At 47.5% G+C, this 20,592-nt stretch overlaps 1 protein-coding gene across 5 annotated transcripts in view; it reads right to left on the reverse strand.

The window, feature by feature from the left end:
• The window catches only part of EPB41L4B (erythrocyte membrane protein band 4.1 like 4B), a 161,531-nt gene that overhangs the window by 76,332 nt on the left and 64,607 nt on the right, over nt 1-20,592 (reverse strand). For all 5 annotated transcript variants that reach the window (XM_032240304.1, XM_032240302.1, XM_032240303.1 and 2 more), the window contains exons 7-15: nt 16,136-16,256; nt 14,355-14,442; nt 14,098-14,186; nt 13,737-13,806; nt 13,474-13,643; nt 11,397-11,506; nt 9,443-9,473; nt 5,763-5,796; nt 492-556 (exon numbers count right to left, since the gene is read on the reverse strand). In XM_032240304.1, the coding sequence (XP_032096195.1) occupies nt 492-556; nt 5,763-5,796; nt 9,443-9,473; nt 11,397-11,506; nt 13,474-13,643; nt 13,737-13,806; nt 14,098-14,186; nt 14,355-14,442; nt 16,136-16,256 (778 nt within the window). The remainder of the gene's footprint in view (nt 1-491; nt 557-5,762; nt 5,797-9,442; nt 9,474-11,396; nt 11,507-13,473; nt 13,644-13,736; nt 13,807-14,097; nt 14,187-14,354; nt 14,443-16,135; nt 16,257-20,592) is intronic.

Below are 20,592 nucleotides of genomic sequence, written 5' to 3' on the forward strand. Positions count from 1 at the left end.
CTGATCCTTTACAGAAAAAGTTTATTGATCCCTCGGTTTAGGGAAAAAACATCTATTGCCACAAAAAGCAAACTCATTCCCCCCACCCCCCAAAAAAATTCTTAAAAAAAAAAAAACAAAAAAAACCCACAGTAACAAAAATCCCTAAGCTTTCATCGCATTTGAAGTAAATGGATTCTCAGGACAGAAAAATATTACTTAGAAATTTTAAGTAACATCTTGAATACAAAACTAAACCAAGAATATCTGAGGTCAGAATGATTTTTAAAAATCAATTCATTTTTTATTTCACAAAGCAGACCTTTGATGCATCCACACTCATGACTGGCTGGCTACCTTTGCTTTGAAAATTTATTCATCTCAGCCATGACAATGCCCCCCTTAAGGGTTGTTTCTGATGCAGACTTCCTACTCCTAACTAAGCAGAATCTGAACTTTTCTAGAGAAAGGAGAACTTTCAAAGGTGCAGCTCTGGAAGCACCCGCACTTACCTGACATTTGGAGAGTGAGGATGCCACCGGGGCTGGCTGGGGTGGATATTAGGATGATACTGAGGCTAGAAATAAAACACCAAACTTGATTATTTGATGACCTTTTAATTTCAATGGTCCTCATTCACTTTCTCTGTTACTGGCATCCACCCGAGGGGCTGGGGGACTATGAATGGAAAGGCCATAGACTCTGGCTGCGGGGTGGGGTGAGCGGATGTTTCCCAGGATGATCACGTTTCCCCCTCTGACAAAGGCTGGGGGCTGAAGCCCAGCCCTGGTTCTAGCCCTCTCCAGGAGCAGCTCCCCATGAAGGGGCTGGGAAGCCACCCTTAGAAGGAAGGTGACAGCACCTGCCTTGAAGGGGGTCGTCCAGAGTACCAGTGACAGGCTGAATTCATCTCCCCAGGGGAAGAGGCGGAAGGTGTCAGAGAGATGGGGAGAGTGGGAGGCAATTTCTCTCTTCAGAAACAATTTTTGTCATTGCCGAAAATGACAATGACCATGTGGAACAGTTACATCTGCACACAGACAAGGGCTGGACAGGGATGTGAAGTGAAGCAGCAGGGCCGTGGGTGAAGTTTTTTTCTTCCTCCCTGGTTTAAGCAATAAAAATAATCTTCTAAAATGCAATCCAAAACAAAATACCCAAACAAACAAAACCATCCAGAGTGCTTATATTCCTGATGCAGGGGGGAGAAAGGGAGAGGAGATGGGATGGGGGAGGGAGGGAAGGCAGGCAGGTAGGGAGGGAGAGAAGAAAGAAAAAGACGGGAAGGGAAAAAAGAGAAAGAAAGGAAGGAAGGAGGTTGAAAGTTGCCTTTTCTTCTTTTTTCTTTTTTTTTTTTTTTTTTGACAGAGTCTCGTTCTGTCGCCCAGGCTGGAGTGCAATGCAGGACCTTGGCAACCTCTATCTCCCGGGTTCAAGTGATTCTCTTGCCTCAGCCTCCCGGGTAGCTGCGATTACAGGCATGTGTCACCATGCCCCCGCTAATTTTGAAGGAAGTTGGCCATTTTAAAAAGAGAACACAGACCCTGACTATACTCACAAACGAACCCAGGTGAAGCCCTAGCGGGCTGGGTAGCAGGCTGCCTTTCCACTTCTGGCCTGTAGAGGGCAGTGGTCCTAGACATCAGCAGAACTCAGGGGCTCTCAAGGCTCAACTTCCTAATGGGCAAATTAAGGCCCTCTTGACATGTAAGTCACTACAATCATGCTACCATTACTCTTTTAATTATTTCTTCTCCTCCTTCTCGGGCTACTTTGGTTAATAAGCAGTGGCCTGCTCTCTGGCACAGAGAATTCTCAGCAGTTCTGTTCATTCCATTTTCATGGACCTGAGATGCCCTCCCTGCCTGTTCTATATTCCAGCAGCCTTTCCTTTCTCCTTCAAAGATGCCTGTCACCAAGCAGACTCTGCAGCCCCCGGAAAGACATGCCGCAAGAAAAGGAATCTGGAGAAAATATCTCAATAGCAGGATCTGGGAGCTGACCAGGGCTTTAGCACCTCCCTGATGTAATCTTTGCAAAGTTCTCCTTTAGGGGGATACAGAAACCCACAGAGTTTAGATGATTTGCCCAGAGCTGGACTGTTCCAGGTGTTTTGATCACATAGGCCCAGAATGAGGTCCCATTCACTGGCTGCTCAACAATAGAGAAAGGCTGACCTAGAACTGGACCCTCTATGCTTTTCTCTGGCTTTAAACACAACCAAATCAGATTCATCAGAGAGAGGTGGGAACCTGATCCACAGATCTGGAAAAAGATTCTGGAAATTTCCTTGACCTCCTCTGGCAATCACTCACATTCTCAACTGTCAAGGGGTATTTTAGTGTTAACCCAGCTGGTTCTCAACTGGTACACTCATGTCCCTTGGAGGACAACAGGAAATGAATGTGTGCATGTCTGCTTGTCACAGGGACAGAGAAAAGGGAAGCTAATCATCCTGCAATTCCAGGGACGGTCCCAAACAATGAAGAACTCTCCCTCCCCAGATGCCAACAGAGTCCTTGTTGAGAACACAGTGATCCATCCTTTGCAGTTGGCTGACCTTGCGGTACTTGAAATAAGATAAATGCTGGAACACTATCCTCCTGAATACCCTTCACGGTATTCAAATGCCAATCAGGCCACTTCTCAGGATGTTCTCTTCCCGGTCAATTTACTCCCAACCCTTGACAGAACAACATGAGACCTCTAAGACTGGCAAGGTCCAAAGGACCCGGGGTTGCCAGTGATGTTGCGATAACAATGCCTAGATGAGTTTCAGTAGATCTGATTTCAACAAACAATCACTTCGATGTTCACTCTAAGCAGAAAATGCACAGTGAGAACACACCCCAGGGCTTTGGGGAGAGGGCACGGCAGCGCTGAGCTGCTTTGCTTTTCTAACGTTTTTGTCTCTCCTTCAAGCACTGATCACCTATCAACTACTTGTCCCCTACAACTTCAGTTACTCACACCTGAAAACCCCTTTACAAAAAACAGTGAAGAAGAAGATTCAAGAACCCTGGGCTGGGCACAGTGGTTCATGCCTGTAAACCTAGCACTTTGGGAGGCCGAGGCGGGTGGATCACTTGAGGTTGGGAGTTCGACACCAGCCTGGCCAACATGGTGAACTCCATCTCTACTAAAAGTGCAAAAATTAGCTGGGCGTAATGGCACACACACACACCTGTAAGCCCAGCTACTTAGGAAGCTGAGGCAGGAGAATCACTTGAACCCGGGAGGCGGAGGTTGCAGTGAGCCGAGATCACACCACTGCACTCCATCCTGGGTGACAGAGACAGTCTCTTGTCTCAAAAACAAAAAAATAACCAAACAAAAAAGAAGATTCAAGAACCCAATGAAGGCAAGGAGAGGGGGAAACCAGACTTTTCCCCAACCAAGTTCCAACACTTTTGACTTGTCATTTCCTAAAATGGGGACGTCATTTCCAGGTTCTGCACACTGGGAATATGATTTCATGCATGAAAGTTAATTATCACAAAGTTCTTCTGTGATGTAACTCGGAAACCTTGTAAAGGTAATATACCTTGGGATTTCAGATCTCACCCTCATGTAAGGAATTAATATTTATAGTAATGAAAGACCAAGAAAGGGGATGGTGAGAATAAGGCTCTCAAGTGAACCTGTTTATGGAATAGCTTCATTACTTCAGACTGGGGATGGAGCAGAGAAACCTGGGAGGGCAGTGTCCCTTGGATACCCACACCAGTCCAGGCCAAGAGAGTTGGCCCCAAGTTACAAGTCAGCAGACAAAGATGCTGCCTCTAAACACAAACAAATGACCACCTAGGAAGCAGAATCCCTGCCCAGCTGCTCATCAGAACCACCTTAGGAGATCTGAAGCTGGAGATCTTCACCTAGAAATCTGTAGACTACAGGTGCCCAGATCCTACCCCTGGAGTTTCTGACTCAACCTCTCAGGGTTGCAGGGATGAGGTGGGTGGATCATTTGAGGTCAGGAGTTCGGGACCAGCCTGGCCAACATGGTGAAACCCTGTCTCTACAAAAAATTAGCCAGGTGTGGTGGTGGGCACCTGTAATCTCAGCTACTTGAGAGGCTGAGGCAAGAGAATTGCTTGAACCTGAAAGGCGGAGGCTGCAGTGAGCTGAGACTGTGACACTGCACTCCAGCCTGGGCAGCAGAGCAAGACTCTGTCTCAATCAATCAATCAATCTCTCATGGATATGGACCAAGTACTAGTTATTTTTTTAAAGCTGGCCAGATAGCTTTAATATGCAGCAGGATAGAGAGCCACCAGGTGCTGGGGGCTTCCAACCAAAAAGATCAGAGAAAGCACCGTAGAGGAGGTGACTTCTGAGTTGGTCTTTAAACAACAACAAAAATTTTTTTTTAATAAAACAAAATTTAAAAACGTAGAGATGGGATCTCACTATGTTGTCCAGGCTAGTCTTAAATTCCTGGGCTCAAGTGATCCTCTTGCCTTGGCTGTGATCCCATAGTGCTGAGATTACAGGAATGAGCCACTGCGCCCAACCCTGATTTGGTCTTTGAGAGATACTTTAATATACTGACAGGAAGCAAAGAAATTCTAGGCAGACGAACATGGGCAAAGAACAGTGGGAAGAAATTATGGGGCAACAATTATGCAACTCCCTGTGAGCTGAACATATGGAGTATGATGGGAGTGGTGAGAAATAAACAGAGAAGTTGGAACCAGGTGGCACAAGGCTGTGAATGACCAGAGAGAGTCACCCACGGTGGCTTAGGAAGAATGGACTTGCTCCAGGCTGAGCTGTAAACCACACCTTTCATGCTACCAGGCATGGGTGGGCTGGCAGGTGGCACGGGCCCTGGCTGGCTGTCCTGAGAAAGAGCAAGATGCCAGCCATGGAAATGTATGGTGCTCCTTCTGCAGGGATGGGCCTGGCACAGGGCTTCACCAGCAGGTTCTAGAAACCACTGATCTGTTCGTGTTCGAGTTCACCACCACCAAAAAATGGGAGAGGCTGAGGCTAGTGTTCTTTTAAAAAGAGATGTAGAGGGTGAGGCTAGTGTGTGTTTTTTTTTAAGAGATGAGTTCTCACTGTGTCGTCTGGGCTGAAGTGCAATGGTCTAGGATCATAGCTCACTGCAGTCTTGAATTCCTGGGCTCAAGTGATCCTCCCACCTTGGCCTCCCCAAATACCTGGCACTACAGATGTATACCACTGTGCCAGCTCAAGGCTAGTTTTTTAAATCAGGGGTGTGAGAGGGGACCAATACACAAATAATTTGAGGAAACAATGGATTAAAAAAAAATAAAACGTGTCTTTCTTGCAGGACTTCTCAGTACTTTCACACCTCAATGGACACTGGAAAATCCAAGAAGGCGAATGAAAGATGTGACATTTCCCAGCTATCCTCGACCAAAACATCCTTTCCTGGGAGCCCATCTCAAGGGATTCATGTTCCCTAGGCTTAGAATACACTTTGACAAAAAGCTGCCTCACTTGAATGCCGATAAGGGGCTGTGTGTGACCACCCAGAAACCTAAACGTATGTCCCTGACGCTTGCCAGTTGACAAGGTTAAGAAAAACTGGCAGTTCAGATGGCCAAGAAGTGGCAACGGTCAGAAGGAAAGGGCTCTCCTCTTACCATTTTCTCAAAACACAAATATTGTTATTACTTCCTCAAAATCTGATTATAAATATGATGACCACTCATTGTGGAAAATTTAGAAACTTTCAGAAAACCTGTTTTTGTTTTTATTTTACTTTAAAAATTTTCTTTCTTTAAAGAAAACCTTTAAAAGCAGTGTCTTACCTGGTAATTATGGACTTCTGGATTTGTTTTAGAGCTAAAAAAAGAAAAATAGGTTACAAAGTGGCATTATTACTGATTTATTTAACGATCATGAACCATTCCCATGTGCTACATACCTTACTAGGAGCTCCCACATAACTACTTCTCTTTGGTTATTGGTTGTTTAAATGAACATATAACAAGGAAAACCACAGACAGCAACTTTCACTCATTGCTTTAGCGCTCACAAACAGAAACAGTAGGAAATATTCCAGAATGCAGCCTCGATGTCATATTTTGGTGGCAAAAAGGAGATCCTATCTCTATTGGGCAAACCAATAATTTTACTCCCATTTCAGGCCTGCCCTGGCATTGTTGGGAGACCCCACGGCACCTGCACCAGAAGCTCCTCCAGTGATGGGCAAGCTTCTTCCCACCACAGCGGGAGGCACCAGTCCCTCCTGAGCAGCTCCCACTGGAGACTGTGGTGGGAGCCACACGTGGGCTCCCCGCTATGAAAAACACCGCCAATCATCTGGCCACCACTTTGAAATGTTCTCTCCAGACAAGACTTTGTACTGGGAACTTTACATCTGTTATTACTTAATCCACACGACAAGGCTATGAGGTCAACAAAAGTGACCACCTCGTTTTACAGATAAAGGAACAGTTGCCTAACAGAGAGTTGGGAAACCTGCTCAGGGTCACCTGGCTGGTCAGTGGGAGCCAGGGCTAGAAGTGACATCTGCGGAATCCTGAAGCCTGTCTTCTTTCTGCTAAACCAGCTTGGCTCTTGGAGGGACTGAGAAAAGACTCAGGATTCCTCAGGCATGATCCTATTTCTTCTATTTTTTAACTTTTTTGAGATGGAGTCTTACTCTGTTGCCCAGGCTGGAGTGCAATGGCATGATCTCTGCTCACCACAACTTCTGCCTCCTGGGTTCAAGCCATTCTCCTGCCTCAGCCTCCAGAGTAGCTGGGATTACAGATGTGCGCCACCATGCCTGGCTAATTTTTTGTATTTTTAGTAGAGACAGGGTTTCACCACGTTGGCCAGGCTGGTCTTGAACCCCTGATCTCGTGATCCACCCATCTTGGCCTCCCAAAGTGCTGGGATTATAGGCATGAGCCACTGCACCCAGCGACATGATCCTATTTCGATGGAATCTTTATTTTAAGAGATGGGGGTCTCGCTATGTTGCTCAGGCTGGTCCTGAACTCCTGGGCTCAAGCAATCCTCCAGCCTCAGTCTCCCAAAGTGTTGGGATTATAGGCATGAGCTACTGTGCTTGGCTGATGGGATCTTAAATGTTAAAAAATATATATATATACATGGACAGAGCAGGCAATCATTATTGTCGGGGGTGTGCTTGAAATCAAGTGTTATTGCTGGCTTCTCCAACACTGAGAGGCAAACAGATCACTGTTACGAGACTTGCTTGGGGTCTAAATGGCTCTGTGTTCCAGTTTCCAGGGAGGACCAGCACACAGAGCTAGGCTCTGGACCAGATCACCTCCGGCTGGATTTCATCAGGTAAGTTTTCTGCAAGGTACTATTTTTCTAGTAGTACCTCTGGAGCCCAGAGCAGTTTCATCCATGGCTCCCATCGCAATCCTACTCACCCTGGGATCCCACAGGCTGTGAAGAGCAATCGAACAGCTGTGAACAGCAGTTATTAGCTCATTTGTTCCCAAAGGGTGTATTTACCAGGGCTTTTTTTTTTTTGGCAGAATTTTTTTTTTTTGGTTTGTTTTGGTTCCTAATATATAATCTCCACTAGATGCTAAGAGGAAAATGTAATTTTATTAGGGAGAAATAGACAAACCAAACAATCACCACCTGAGAGAGCAAAGGAAAGAAATTGGGGCTGGAACTTACAAGCCTCAGAGAATTAAAAGCAAGACACCCCAACAGGCTAAGAAAGGTACAGGTGCCATCTGGCATACCATCTTCCAGAGGGATCCCGGAAATGGGGTAAATCTAGCAACCTACAACTAACCCATTGAGAATACTGCAACCTCCTCCCCCGCTCCGGGGCGGGGTTCAGTAGGACCCCCCTAGCCCCTTCATCAGATGCTGAGAACAAAACCCAGAGACAAAAGGAAGAACGACACTGAAAGTCGGGTTTAGAATCAGAGCTTCGAGGTTGAGTTTCCAGCCGTGTGATATGAGGGATCGGCTGCATTCTCTAGAGCCCTGGGTTCTTCGTAGGTGCCCTGGAGCTATGGGGTGGGGGAGTGGCAGGCAAGGCAGGTGAGCAGGCAGGAACTGGTCCCCCCTCCCTCGGCTTCATCCAGAGGACCTCCACATTTGTCTGTTCTGTATGCTGCGCTTTGACATCAGGTTTCTTCTAGAGGGTGAAGATGAGAGAGTAAGACAGTTTGGCAAAAAACTGATCTAGCCCAACCCCCTCATTTGTTAAAAAAAAAAAAAGAAAACGGAGGCTCAGAGATAAGAAGGCCTAAGTCTCCAGAGCTGGGTTAGAACACAGCTGGTTCCTGGAGGGAGGGCTCCCGATGCCTCAGCCAGGGCTCTCCTCACTAACCAGGGTATCTGAAACCCATTCCACCTTGTGCCATGTTCTGCCAGCTGTCCTAACAGTGCATGGCACAGTCAAGCTGTGCCCACCTCAAAGACCACCCTCTCAGCTGCCTTGAGACCTGCGCCTGGGATGACTGAGAGGCTAACGAGCCTGGGCTACCTACCAGCGTCTGGAGTTCCGAACAAAGGTCCAAACAACACAAGTCTGTGGTTCCTTCACACGACAGCTTGTCTACTTAACAAGCCAAAACTCACATAAGACAGGCAGTTGCTTCAGAGGGAGCAAGAGAGGTATATGCCAGGCAGATTCACCAGAGCAGCTTTAAAAACAAGCTATCTGGGTCCCACCCCGAGAGACTGATTCAATGAACCTGGGGCGTGGTTGGGGTGGATGTTTCAGATGATTACAGCTCACCAGATTATTCTACTGTACAGGCAAGACCCTGGCCTCCTGTGCCAGGGAAGAGGCCTGTAGAAATTACACCCTTTGGGCCAAATTTGGCCTGCTGATATTTATGAGTAAAGTTTTACTGGAATGCAGCCATATTCGCGCATTTACATATCATCCACAGCGACTCTCTAGCTACAGCAGCAGAGCTGAGTAGCTGTGAAAGAGACAGCATAGCCTGCAAAGTCTCAAATATGGACTAGCTGGCCCTTTACAGAAAATGTCTGCTGAATCCCGTGCAGCTGATTTTCACTCTTGTGATAAGTTCCTTTTCCTGCAGGGATTTCAGTAAAGGTGTTTAACCTCTTCTACGATGTAAAACCTGCACATCACTGAGCAAATCTAGCATCTGCTCTCGTCCAGCTTTTGCTCCCGAGCGCCGCCTTGCTCTCCCAGCACTGCCTGCCGCTGTCGACACAGTGTGCTGTGCACATGCCTCTACCTTCCTCACCCCGTTACTGTAAACAAAGCACACAGCTACTCAAACAAAGCAGCAATGTCTTCCGAAAAAAACAAACCGTCCTGGAACATTATACTGTGTACTTATCGAAAGCCATGAGCGTGGAATAGCCAGGCAGCAGAAAAAGGTGGAAAAAAAAAATACCAGGTGACACACTTTCCGATCTGATTGTAGTAAGGAAAATGTTAACACTGCAAGTAAATACGATCCTGAGAGAGGAGAGCTGTGCTGTAGAGCTCAGGGACACTCACCAGAGTTGGGCTGCTATCACCGGGTTGCTTGCTGTAAAGGAAAAACAAGAAAGTTATGACATCTTAGAGAACTTTAGAGCTTTCACCATGCAGTGACAGATGATAACCATCAGAGACTTCTACTATCACAGAGCTGTTCCAACCCCAACCCAGGCAGAACTGCACGGTGGCTACTTCTCCTTTCCCAAGGGAGAGTAAACTATCCCTCCCTCTGATTCACTCAGCAACCATCCACCGAGCAGGTTCCCAGGGCTGGGTGCTCCGGGAGGCAGGGACAAAGAGACACAGTCTCTGCTCTCAAGGAGTTCCCAGTCTAGGGACAGAGAAAGGCAGATAGAGAGAAGCGAGTGAAAGGAAAAACAGCACATAGCAATAAGGGGTGAACTATAAGCATGGGTCTGGACTAAGGGACCTCGGGGCGGCCAGGAGGGTCTGTGTGGACGGAGCCCCGGGGATGAGGCAGAGCTCATCTGTCTACACTCCGTTTTATTTTTAAAAGGATATATATGGCAAGGAAAATCATTAAAAGCTTCACAAAGAAGATGCTAGAACCGTGGCTGGAAAAAAGTCAGTGAAATAAAGGAGAGAAAAGAAAGCAGGGACCGGGAAGAGAATCACAGACCCTGGAGTCCAGATCTCCAAAGCCATCTGGTGGGGTCAGGCCGCAGGACATCCACTCCCCTCTGTCACGGCCACCCCAGGGGTCCTTCCCTTTGTGCTGCACACACCTGCAGGGCCCAGCGTACTGCTATCTTGAGACGGCTCTTTTGATCTTTGGAATTCTTCCTTAGTCTGGGCTATTTCTGGACAACTCTGACCCAGGGGACTACACACACCAGCATAATCCTCCTCACGGAACAGAGAGCATTCTGGCCCTTTCTCCTGTGCACTGTGGCCACCCTTCATCAACCCATCACCCTTCTCTGGACACGCTCCTGTCCCCCAGCCTCTCTGGAAGGGCAGGACTATTTCCTGTGCTGTGGGCATTTTCCTCCACAAAAGCAGCTGGGAGTGATTAAGAATTTCAGGTAGTCATGCTATTGCGCTGTTGGTTCATAAAGGAAAGAACGGTGGAGAACACAAAGATACAGATTCTAGAAGGGAACAAGTAAAGGGAGCTGGTCCCATGGAGGCTCACTAAGTCCTGAGCCAAGAAAAACACATGGAGTGGCCACAAGGAAATAGATACAGAAGGGGCAGGAGGCTGGGAGCGCAGAGCCTCTGCCATAAAAGAGCAGACGCTGAGGGCTAACTGGGCGCCCTGAGTGGGGGAGCGGTCTAGTGCAGAGAAAGAAGAGCTCCAAGATGGGATCTGGAGGCAGGGACCCAACAGCAGTGCGCCCGGTGTGGTCATTCGCTGACTGAGTTGTACTGTGTGTGTTCCAGGCCTCAGACAGATGTGAGGCCCCAGCTGTAACTGACAGACAAGGTTCAGGGAGTTTGGAAAGGGGAAGGGGGCAGGCATTCTAAGGCCTGGCTAAATTAAAGGGTGAGGAAACTGTGGACTGGTTGTGGGACCTGAGCCAGGCATCTAAAAGTTCTTCCTCCACTTGTACCTGATCAGAACTCCAGTTAGCATGGGGCTGAAGTCTGCACTTAAAATTGCAAGATGCTGGGGATACAGTACCTCCTATGGGCTGGAAAGGTGTTTCCCTATGATATTCCTGAGGTCCCAGGGCTTGAGCCCAGGTCTAAAAGAAGCAAAGAGGCACATGGAAAGAAATATGGAGAAAGTGGCGAAACAAATGAGCACATCCAGGGGAAACATAAATGATAGCAGGATGGCGGAAGTGGCCAGGTCCCACTAAAAGAACACCACTGGGATTTTTTTCCAAAAGCTCCAGAATGGAGAACTGTAGGAACTTTCTTCATAAGCTGCTTGACCAAGCTCCTTGAGGGCTTAAATGACTAATGCATAACGTAAAATTGCAAGACAGAATGAAAAACACACAACCTTTGAACGTTGAATGCCTCCGGGATGGATAACGTTTACTAGGCTTCCTCTCAAACGTGCTGGTTCTTCGTAACCTGGAGCCATGTGTCGCCTGATATTCTGTCCGCCCACTGGGAAGTAAATATTTTCTTGTGTGTTATCAATATCAGAATCTCAGTACATTACATGTATTTGAAAGTGCACTTTTATTTCCAAGAGGTCCAATGTACATTTCAACTTAGCTTGAACTCACTTGGGTAAAGACACACAAGGTTTAGCTTTCCATTTGGAAATAAAATCTCCTTTGCTAAGTACAGGTTATAGTACAGGGGCAGATATTTCCACCCAAGGACAAAACCTGCAGTTTGGGTACCAGCCACTTGGCGCACAAACCAAGCAGGTTTGAAACATCTCATTAAGAGAACGCTGATTTTCACATAAAATAACCTTTCATGGAACACACTGCATGGACATTTAACTCATTTCTTATTTCACTAAGGCTTTTTGGGTTTCAACCAATGTGACGCCCGGCTGCAGATTCCAGGAGGTTGCTGGTTTCATCTGATCTACCCCTCAGCTGCTTCATTCCAGTGCTCTTAGTCTTATTTATCAGACGGAGGGAGCCATTTGTCACCTGCTCTGCATGCCTCTAAGGGGCAACCTCTTCTCTAAACTTCCTTCCTTCTTACACTTCTGGATGAACAGAAAGGAACGTGGTCGGGGGCTAAGCCTGGGCAGTTTCCTCCCAGGAGAGAAAAGCCTGCCTTGGCAGCTGCCCTGTCCTTCCTGCCTCGCTCCACCCCGAGGAGACTCCAGCACCCCGTGGAGTGTCTCCGCTAACCCCTGCATCCTCCACAGGACCTTGGGATCAGATTTTCTCAAAAAGAGCTTGGTCTTCTTCCCTGCCCCCGACACCTTGGAGCATTTAAAACAAAATAATTCTTTAAACAGAAGTTCATAGCCATTTCCTTGCACAGTAGATAAATTTGAAATGAGCAAATCTTTTGGCATTTAAATAGAGTTCAGGGATGTGCCATGTGTGGGCAGAGGTTATGAAATCATGTGAAGTTTTAGATCTCGTAACTGCGATTCCCAAATATAAATGGGCCTCAAAGAACCCTGGGAGTGCATTTTCAATGCATACTCCCAGGCCTTACAACTTATACACACACACACACACACACACACACACACACACACACACACACACACTCTCTCTCTCTCTCTCTCTCTCTCTCTCTTTCTCTCTCTCTCTTTCTCTCTCTCTCTCATAGATTCTGATTGCAGAGGTCTCAGATGAGGTTGCTTTCCTCATTTTTAACAAACACCAAGGAACTTTTCATACGCTTTGAGAAAAATGGTCCTAGGATAAGCAAAAATATATCAGAATAAGCTATCAATGTTTTCAGGTTCAAATATCTACTCTTCCTACCCTGGGTTACATGCACACACATTGATATCTGCACTCATTCTTATCATCCCAAATTTCTGGACATGGGCATAAGAAAGGCAATACAGTAGCAGTTAGGCATTTAACAGCCAGAGTGCACAGGGTTGAATCTCAGCTCTACCACTTACCAGCTGTGTGTGACTTTAAGCGTAATGCTTCTGGCCCTGGTTTCCTTCTCTGTAAAATGGGGATAATCAATCTACCTTATTAAGGGTACATGAAGAGTTCTGGCACAGTGCTGGCCAACAGAACTTTCCACAATGATCCTGTGTCTATACTGTCTAATACGGCAGCCACTAGCCACATGTGGCTTGTTGACCACTTGAAATATGACCAGCGAGACTGAAGAATTACATTGTAAAATTACATTCATTAACTTAGATTGCCACATGTGGCTACTGGCTACTGTATTGGACAGCACAGCTCTGGCTAAATGTCAGCTACTAACAATTTTGTTATTACTTCCATTTTATTAATGAGGATATGGGGGTCAAAAGAGCTTCAGTGACTCACCTTAAGAAAAGTAGGGACGGGACATACAAACTAAGTTTCTAGACTCAAATCCATTACTCCATTCACACACAAAAAAGAAATCGCAGGTGCCCTCTGTCAAAAGATGTCATCCACGTTGCAGAAATGGCTCCCTACCTGAATCTGAAGCGAGAGCCCAGCCTGATAAAGTCGGATCTATTGGATTTGCTGTTTCCCGGCGTCCGCAGTCGGAAGAATGCGTGGTGTTCAACCGCACACTTCCAGAGGTGTTTGCAGGTCCTGGCACTGTCTAACCGGAACACAAATGTGTGCTCTTGCTCACGTCCCTGAAAGAGGAAGCACAAGGGCCTCGAGTGGGCGTTTGTAACACAGATGCAGGATGTTCACAGCAAGGGGGAAGAAACGGGAGCCAGGCCTACCTGATCATCATCCTCGACAACCACAAGTGTCAATTTGCTCTTTTTAAAATCCATTTTGGTAATTTTAGGCCTAGTCAGAGAGAGAGCATTTTAAAAGCACAATCTGCAGTAAAACTATCTACACATCAAATAGCAGTTTCCTTTCTACTTTTAAAGCTTAGATTGACTACAAAAAAAATCATTCATTCAAGTGTGATTATCCAGAAGTTTCAGTGCAACGGCCACAGACCCACAACAGCAGCACTGTATGCTCTGAGAATGAATCTGGGTGTTGCAGATACCCCTCAATAATCAGCCATCACATAGAATTCCACCACAAAATAGGAAAAGACATTTTTAATATTAGACAAAACTAAATTACCAAAAGAATAAGCCTATTTTGTTAGCTCCTTCAAAGATTAATATGCCTGTCGGGGTCAGTCCAAGAGAATATTCACAGCCATCTCTTCCCTACAAACAAACGAAGTGACAATCGGTAGAGGGTTCTAACAGGTCGTCACACAGCAGAATGCAAAATGCAAAAACAGTTTCCTCACCACAAGTTATTTTGTTTGCATAATGTTCATACAGTTTTCAGTAACAGCAAAACCAAATGACTTAAACACACACAGTTCTTACCCTGACAATGTGCATGTCTACCCCATACATTTCCAGCCACTTCGCTTTATTCAGATAGGAGAGTTCCGCCTGGGCAGGGCTCTTTCCCCTTAGAGAAACCAACAGAAATACTTGTAAACTGTGACTCGTATGCCCACAGGATTCTGAAGGGCATGGCCTTACTATGGAATGTTATGCAGCAATTAAATCAATGAGGGACACCAAATTACAATAATACAAAAAGATCCCCAAGAACATACTGTTAATTGACTAGAAAGACCACAGAACAGGCCAGGCACATTGGCTCATGCCTGTAATCCCAGCACTTTGGGAGGCCAAGGCGGGTGGATCACCTGAAGTCAGGAGTTCGAGACCAGCCCGATCAACACGGCGAAACCCCGTCACTACTAAAAATACAAAATAGCCAGGCATGGTGGTGCATGCCTGTAATCCCAGCTACTTGGGAGGCTGAGGCAGGAGAATTGCTTAAACCTGGGAGGCAAAGGTTGCAGTGAGCTGGGATTGTACCATTGCACTCCAGCCTGGGCAACAAGAGCGGAATTCCATCTCAAAAAAAGAAAAAAAAGACCACAGAACAGTGCTTATAATATGATCACTTAAGGAAACAAAACAATGTTGTTTTTTGTAGATACATATATGTAAATGCAAAAGGAAAAAACTACAAACTGCCAGTGATGGCTTCCTGGAGGGAGGACAGTGGGTGTGTAAGTGTGTGGGTGGCGTGGGGTGCGCCACACCCTCACGTTTACGTTGTTCCAGTGTTACACAATGAGAATGGACCAATGCCACCTTCCATTAAAATAGTCACAGGAGTTTTTCAGAATGATTGAGGGATAAGAGAAAGCCACGCTAAGCTCGATCCAAGGTGACCTGGAAGAGACAGTGTTTGGGAAAGACGGGATGGGAGGGGGGAAAGGTTAACTAGGAAACCCGTGAGAGAGAGGTGGCATTGATGGTCCAGGTATGAGAGCGGTGCCTGCAGGGGGAATGGAGGGAAAAAAACGAAAGGGATAGAGGACACCGCTGGATTTAGGTATGATGATCACATTTCCTGAAATGTAACGCTGTACAACACATGGTCTGAAATGCGTATGTTCCTATTCAACAGGGTGTATTTCTAAAATGCTTGTTTCGGAAGGTTTAGGCCCTGCGGTCCCAGAGACGCAGGTATGCCAGAGTGTCTGGGGTGCCCTGGGGTGTCACTAGGATAGTGGTGGCTCCCCTGGCTGCAATAAGCAAATCAAAAGCAGGCTCTGTTTGCAGAGAGAAAAGGAGTATGGTTTGGTTCTTGCTGCACATCTCTTAAAAGACAGCCAGCCAGGTGTGGTGGCTCCTGCCTGTAGTCCCAACACTTTGGGAGGCTGAGGTGGGAGAATCACTTGAGCTCAGGAGTTTGAGACCAGCCTGGGCAACATGGTGAAACCTCATGTCTACAAAAAATAGAAAAATGAGCCACGCATGGCTCATTATAGGCATACACCTATAATCCCAGCTGCTCGGGAGGCTGAGGCAGGATTGCTTGAGCATGGGGAGGCTGAGGATGCAGTGAGCCAAGACAGTGCCACTGCACTCTGGCCTGGGCAACAGAGCGAGGCTCTCAAAAACAAAAACAAAAATGACAACATGTGGTCTTCTGGAAAACAGGACTGACACGGGAGAGAAGAGTTGGAGCTGCAGTTTTATAGCCATCAACAAGCAATTCTACTGGTAAAGGAGTGTGACCGACACTTATTTATGACACAATAGATCTATCAGAATGCTACATAGTTGCATCAAGGTACCTGCACTCTTTCCATCTCTGGAAGATATCAAATTCCATCGCTTCTGTCTGATTTGGAATGAACCGAAACTCAGACACGAGCTCCGGTGTGTGCTCTGGAAGCTCACACTCCCCAAGCTCCGCTGCAAGTTTCATAAAAGGGAGGAAAACAGGAGACACTGAATGCTTTCGGTTACTGCTGCAACCAGGTCCAAAGGCATTCTGCATGATGATAACGCACAGGTCCCCCATCATGTATAACTCTTTCCTTCTTAACTCTCACTTGGGTAGTCACACGTACACTCAAAATCCCCAAGAAGCATGCTAATGTCCTCCCTGTCGGGTGATACGGCAACATCTTAGTTATTACTGCCTTTTTCTCCACTGTTCTTCCGCCCAGGGAGGCCCCAATTACATTTTCCCCACGAAGTGGTAGAACCCTGAATTTGCAATAAAAGGCAATTGCAGGGAATGAGGATCTGCCCAGAAACATCCATGTAACAAGGCTCTCGTTAAGGGGAGGTCAGAGCAGCACTTCAGGGTCTGCAGTGCTGGAGAGGATGGATCAAGAATTCGGCACATGCAGCATCCAGGGGGAAGCAGGGAGGGAGGGAGGGAGGGAGCGGGAGAGAGGGAGGGAGGCAGGGAGGCAGGGAGGAGGGGCTCGAGGGCTGCAGGAGCAACTGCGGAAAGTCAGGCAGAACCTGGGAGGGAGACAGCTGTGCAGAAAGGAGGGAGAAGCAGCCACACGAGTGATCCCAGCAAGAAGCCCAAATTGTGCTGCAATCTGTGCTGCCCTTGCCAAGTCCCCCAACAGGACAGAGGGCCCGAGGATACAGGTGGCCCCCTCCTCCAGGGCATGATGAGGAAATCCACTCTCCCCACCCCTGCAGCTCAGGAAACAGACCCCAGAATGAAAAGGAATCCTCTGGAGTTCCCTCTAACACCAGGCTACACCCAGTGTGGGCCACACACCAACAGCACTGCCATCCCCTGGGAGCTTGCCCAAAATGAAGAACCTGAAGCCCCGCCCCAGACCTACTCAAGCAAAGCCTGCCTTTTAACAAGACGCCCAGGTAACAGGCCTGCACATTTGTTGGAAAAAGCGCTGATCTCTAACTGTGGTTTTCCAAACATGGGTGTACCACAGAATCACCTGGCGGACTGGTTAAAAATACACATCACTAGCCCCCTCCCTGAGTTTCTGAATCCCTCGGTCTGGAACCAGGCCTGAGAACTGGCTTTTCTAACAAGTCCCCATGTGATGCTACTGTGGCTACCCTGGAAAACACTGTAAGGACCTCTGCTCCACACATCAGATCCCACCAGCTAACCAAGCAGTACATGCCTGAACACCCCCAGTGACTGCAACCCGCTGTGTACCCGGCATCCCTGTTCATCACCCCATGTAGGCCATGCCAGGCCTGGGCTTCTCAGTCTCCCAGTCCTATCTTTCAGGAGAGGGACTGCAGCTGGCTTGCAGAAGTGGAGAAAACATCCCTGTCCCGGTGGGGGCGGTGGCTCACACCTGTAATCCCAGCACTTTGCGAGGCCAAGGCAGGTACATCACTTGAGGTCAGGAGTTCAAGACCAACCTGGCCAACATGACGAAACCCCAACTGTACTAAAAATACAAAAAATCAGCCGAGTGTGGTGGTGCAGGCCTGTAATCCCAATTACTCAGGAGGAGGAGTCAGAAGAACAGCTTGAACCCAGGAGGTGGAGCTTGCAGTGATCTAAGACCGCTCCACTGCCCTCCAGCCTGGGCGACAGAGCTAGACTTCATCTAAAAAAAAAAAAAAAAAAAAAAAAAAAAAAAAAAAATCCCTGTCCTCCCAGAGGAAGCAGTAATACCAAACTCAGAGGAATGGTAGGAGGACTGTACGAGACAATGTACAGGGGACCTGGTGAATGTCTCCTCACCTGGTGGCAGCCCCTCGCCTACATTCGCAACTCTGAACTGAGCTGTGGCCCTAAGACCAAGGGTCAGGGTAGTCTGGGTGTGCAGACGCCTGGCACCCTGGACAACAGCACAAATGAAGACTCTGCTCTAGAAGTATTTGCCCAGACAAAGTGGGGCTGGGCTCGCAAGACCAGAGACCACCACTGACCTCTGTCCAGGAGGTCATACTAAAGCTACGGACCTGGCAAGGCTAGAGGGACAATGTGGTTTGGGAAGAGATTCCCTTGATTTGAATCATTCTTCCCCTGAACCCACAGTTCAAAAGTGAGGCAAGAGTTCTGTGTTTAGCGGTGTTTCTGGACAAGACAGGGTCAATTGTGCACAGCACAGCAAATCCTACCCACTGACCAAGCACTGAAGAAAGAAGCCACACGATGACAAGGTTTCCCTGATGTGCTCACACTGGGTAATGGGCCAGTGTCCCGCCTCACCATTGCTGGACTTAAACAGGCCCGAATGATGCCTGTAATACCCAGACTGAGGTACCATGCCTGCCTTCCAAGAATCTGCTGGTAAAACCTGACACTTCACTCAGCTTGCAATCTCTGCAGCCAGGCCCCAGCTCTAGGAGACTGTGGAGGGTGGTGGAAACAGCTCAGACACAAGAAGGCTTGGATCCCAACTCATCATGATCTGTGTGACCACAGGCAAGTCACTTAACATCTCTGGGTCTCTGATGCCTGATTTGTAAAATGGGAATTGTTACAAGAATGAAAGAAGAGCACAGGCATGCAACAGAGGAGTGGCCTATTCATTCTCCCTTCTTTTCCTTTTACCAGGTTTAATTTTCAAATCTACCACAAATTTAGTTCCGAAAAGAGCAGAGCCTCCCTGCAGGACCACCGTATCACAACTCAGGAGGCACCAAGGACAACCACAGCAAGACATGTCTTCAAGGCTCAAGCACAGGAGGAAACATAACCCTTCATTTCACTCAAACCCACAGAGATGCTCTAGTGATCTTTGGAGTCCGAGGCGGGCTGGCTCAGCTGTGGCTGAAGTGGGAAGCAGGCCATAGCATTTACTCATGGAATGGGGTTGGGGAGACAGGGCACGGAGGAACAATGTAACAAGAGCCTCCCCTTGTGTCTAAGTCTTCAGTCTTTTTCTTTTTTTGAGAAAGGGTCTTAGTTGCCTAGGCTGGAGTGCAGTGGTGTGATCACAGCTCGCTGCAACCTCGAACCTCAACCTCCCCTGGCTCAGGTGATCCTCCCAGCTCAGTCTGTAACTGGGATTACAGGCATGTGCCACCATACCTGGCTAATTTTTGTATTTTTTGCAGAGACAGGGTTTCGTCATGTTTTCCAAGCTGGTCTGAAACCCCTGGGCCCAAGCGATCCACCCACCTCAGCCTTCCAAAGTGCTCGGATTACAGGCATGAGCCACCATGCCCGGCCAACAACTGTATCTTAAAACCACACTGACGTGGCCAGACGCAGTAGCTCACGCCTGTAATCCCAGCACTTTGGGAGGACGAGGCAAGCTGATTGCCTGAGCTCAGGAGTTCGAGACCAGCCTGGGCAACATGGTGAAACCCCATCTCTACTAAAATACAAAAAATTAGCCGGTGTGGTGGCATGCGACTGTAGTCCCAGTTACTCTGGAGACCGAGGCAGAGAATTCTAACAACCCAGGAGGCAGAGGTTGCAGTGAGCTGAGATCGCACCACTGCATTCCAGCCTGGGCAACAGAGTGAGACGCCATCTCAAAAAAAAAAAAAAAAAAAAATCACACTGACATTATGATTTCAGCTTGAATGGATAATTTCTCCAAGAAAGGCTCACAGACAGCTAACCTTATTCGTGTCTGCTTGGCTCTGGGGCAAGGTTCTGCTTCTACAGTATTGTGTTAAGTGTGGTGAGGGCTCCATTACAATGAGGTGGGACAGTAATACGTGTACCTCAACCTCTGATCTTTCAGGACAACGTACAAGCTTGCAATATTGTGCCAATGGCTTTAGGAGGAAACCTTTCTAGTGGATTAATGGCCTCGGGTCTGACATAGATGCTTCTGTCTCATTAACGACACCCTGACATCTAGTGCTGGGCTGTTAAGCCTGATGGTATGACCTCCAGCAGCTCAGGAACTCTACCGCAGAGGAAAGCCATTTGCTAAGTGGGTGAGTGGCCAAAGTGGAGAGGCCCCTGCCATGTTCTCCAAGCCATGCACATCACAGCACTTGCTATAAAGACTGTCATATCAGAAAAATACATATGAAGCACTGAGCATTGTATTTGGCACAGATGGCCGTAGATGGCATTACCATCAACTCTACCACCAGTTTAAAGGCTCTGCCTTTTTAGCAAGGGTGGGATGAGGGGGTCTCTCCAACCTCATTCATTCAATTCACTCTGCACTTACCAAGCATCTATTATATGCCAAGTCCCCATTAGATAATAAGAATTAAGAGTCTGGGTGCGGTGGCTCATGCCTGCAATCCCAGTGCTTTGGGAGGCTGAGGTGGGAGGATCACTTGAGGCCAGGAGTTCAAAACAAGAGGAATTAAAAGGTGACTG

Source organism: Sapajus apella, unplaced genomic scaffold (assembly GCF_009761245.1).
Source record: "Sapajus apella isolate SASKATOON/1434 unplaced genomic scaffold, GSC_monkey_1.0 scaffold46, whole genome shotgun sequence".
NCBI classification, from domain to species: domain Eukaryota; kingdom Metazoa; phylum Chordata; class Mammalia; order Primates; family Cebidae; genus Sapajus; species Sapajus apella.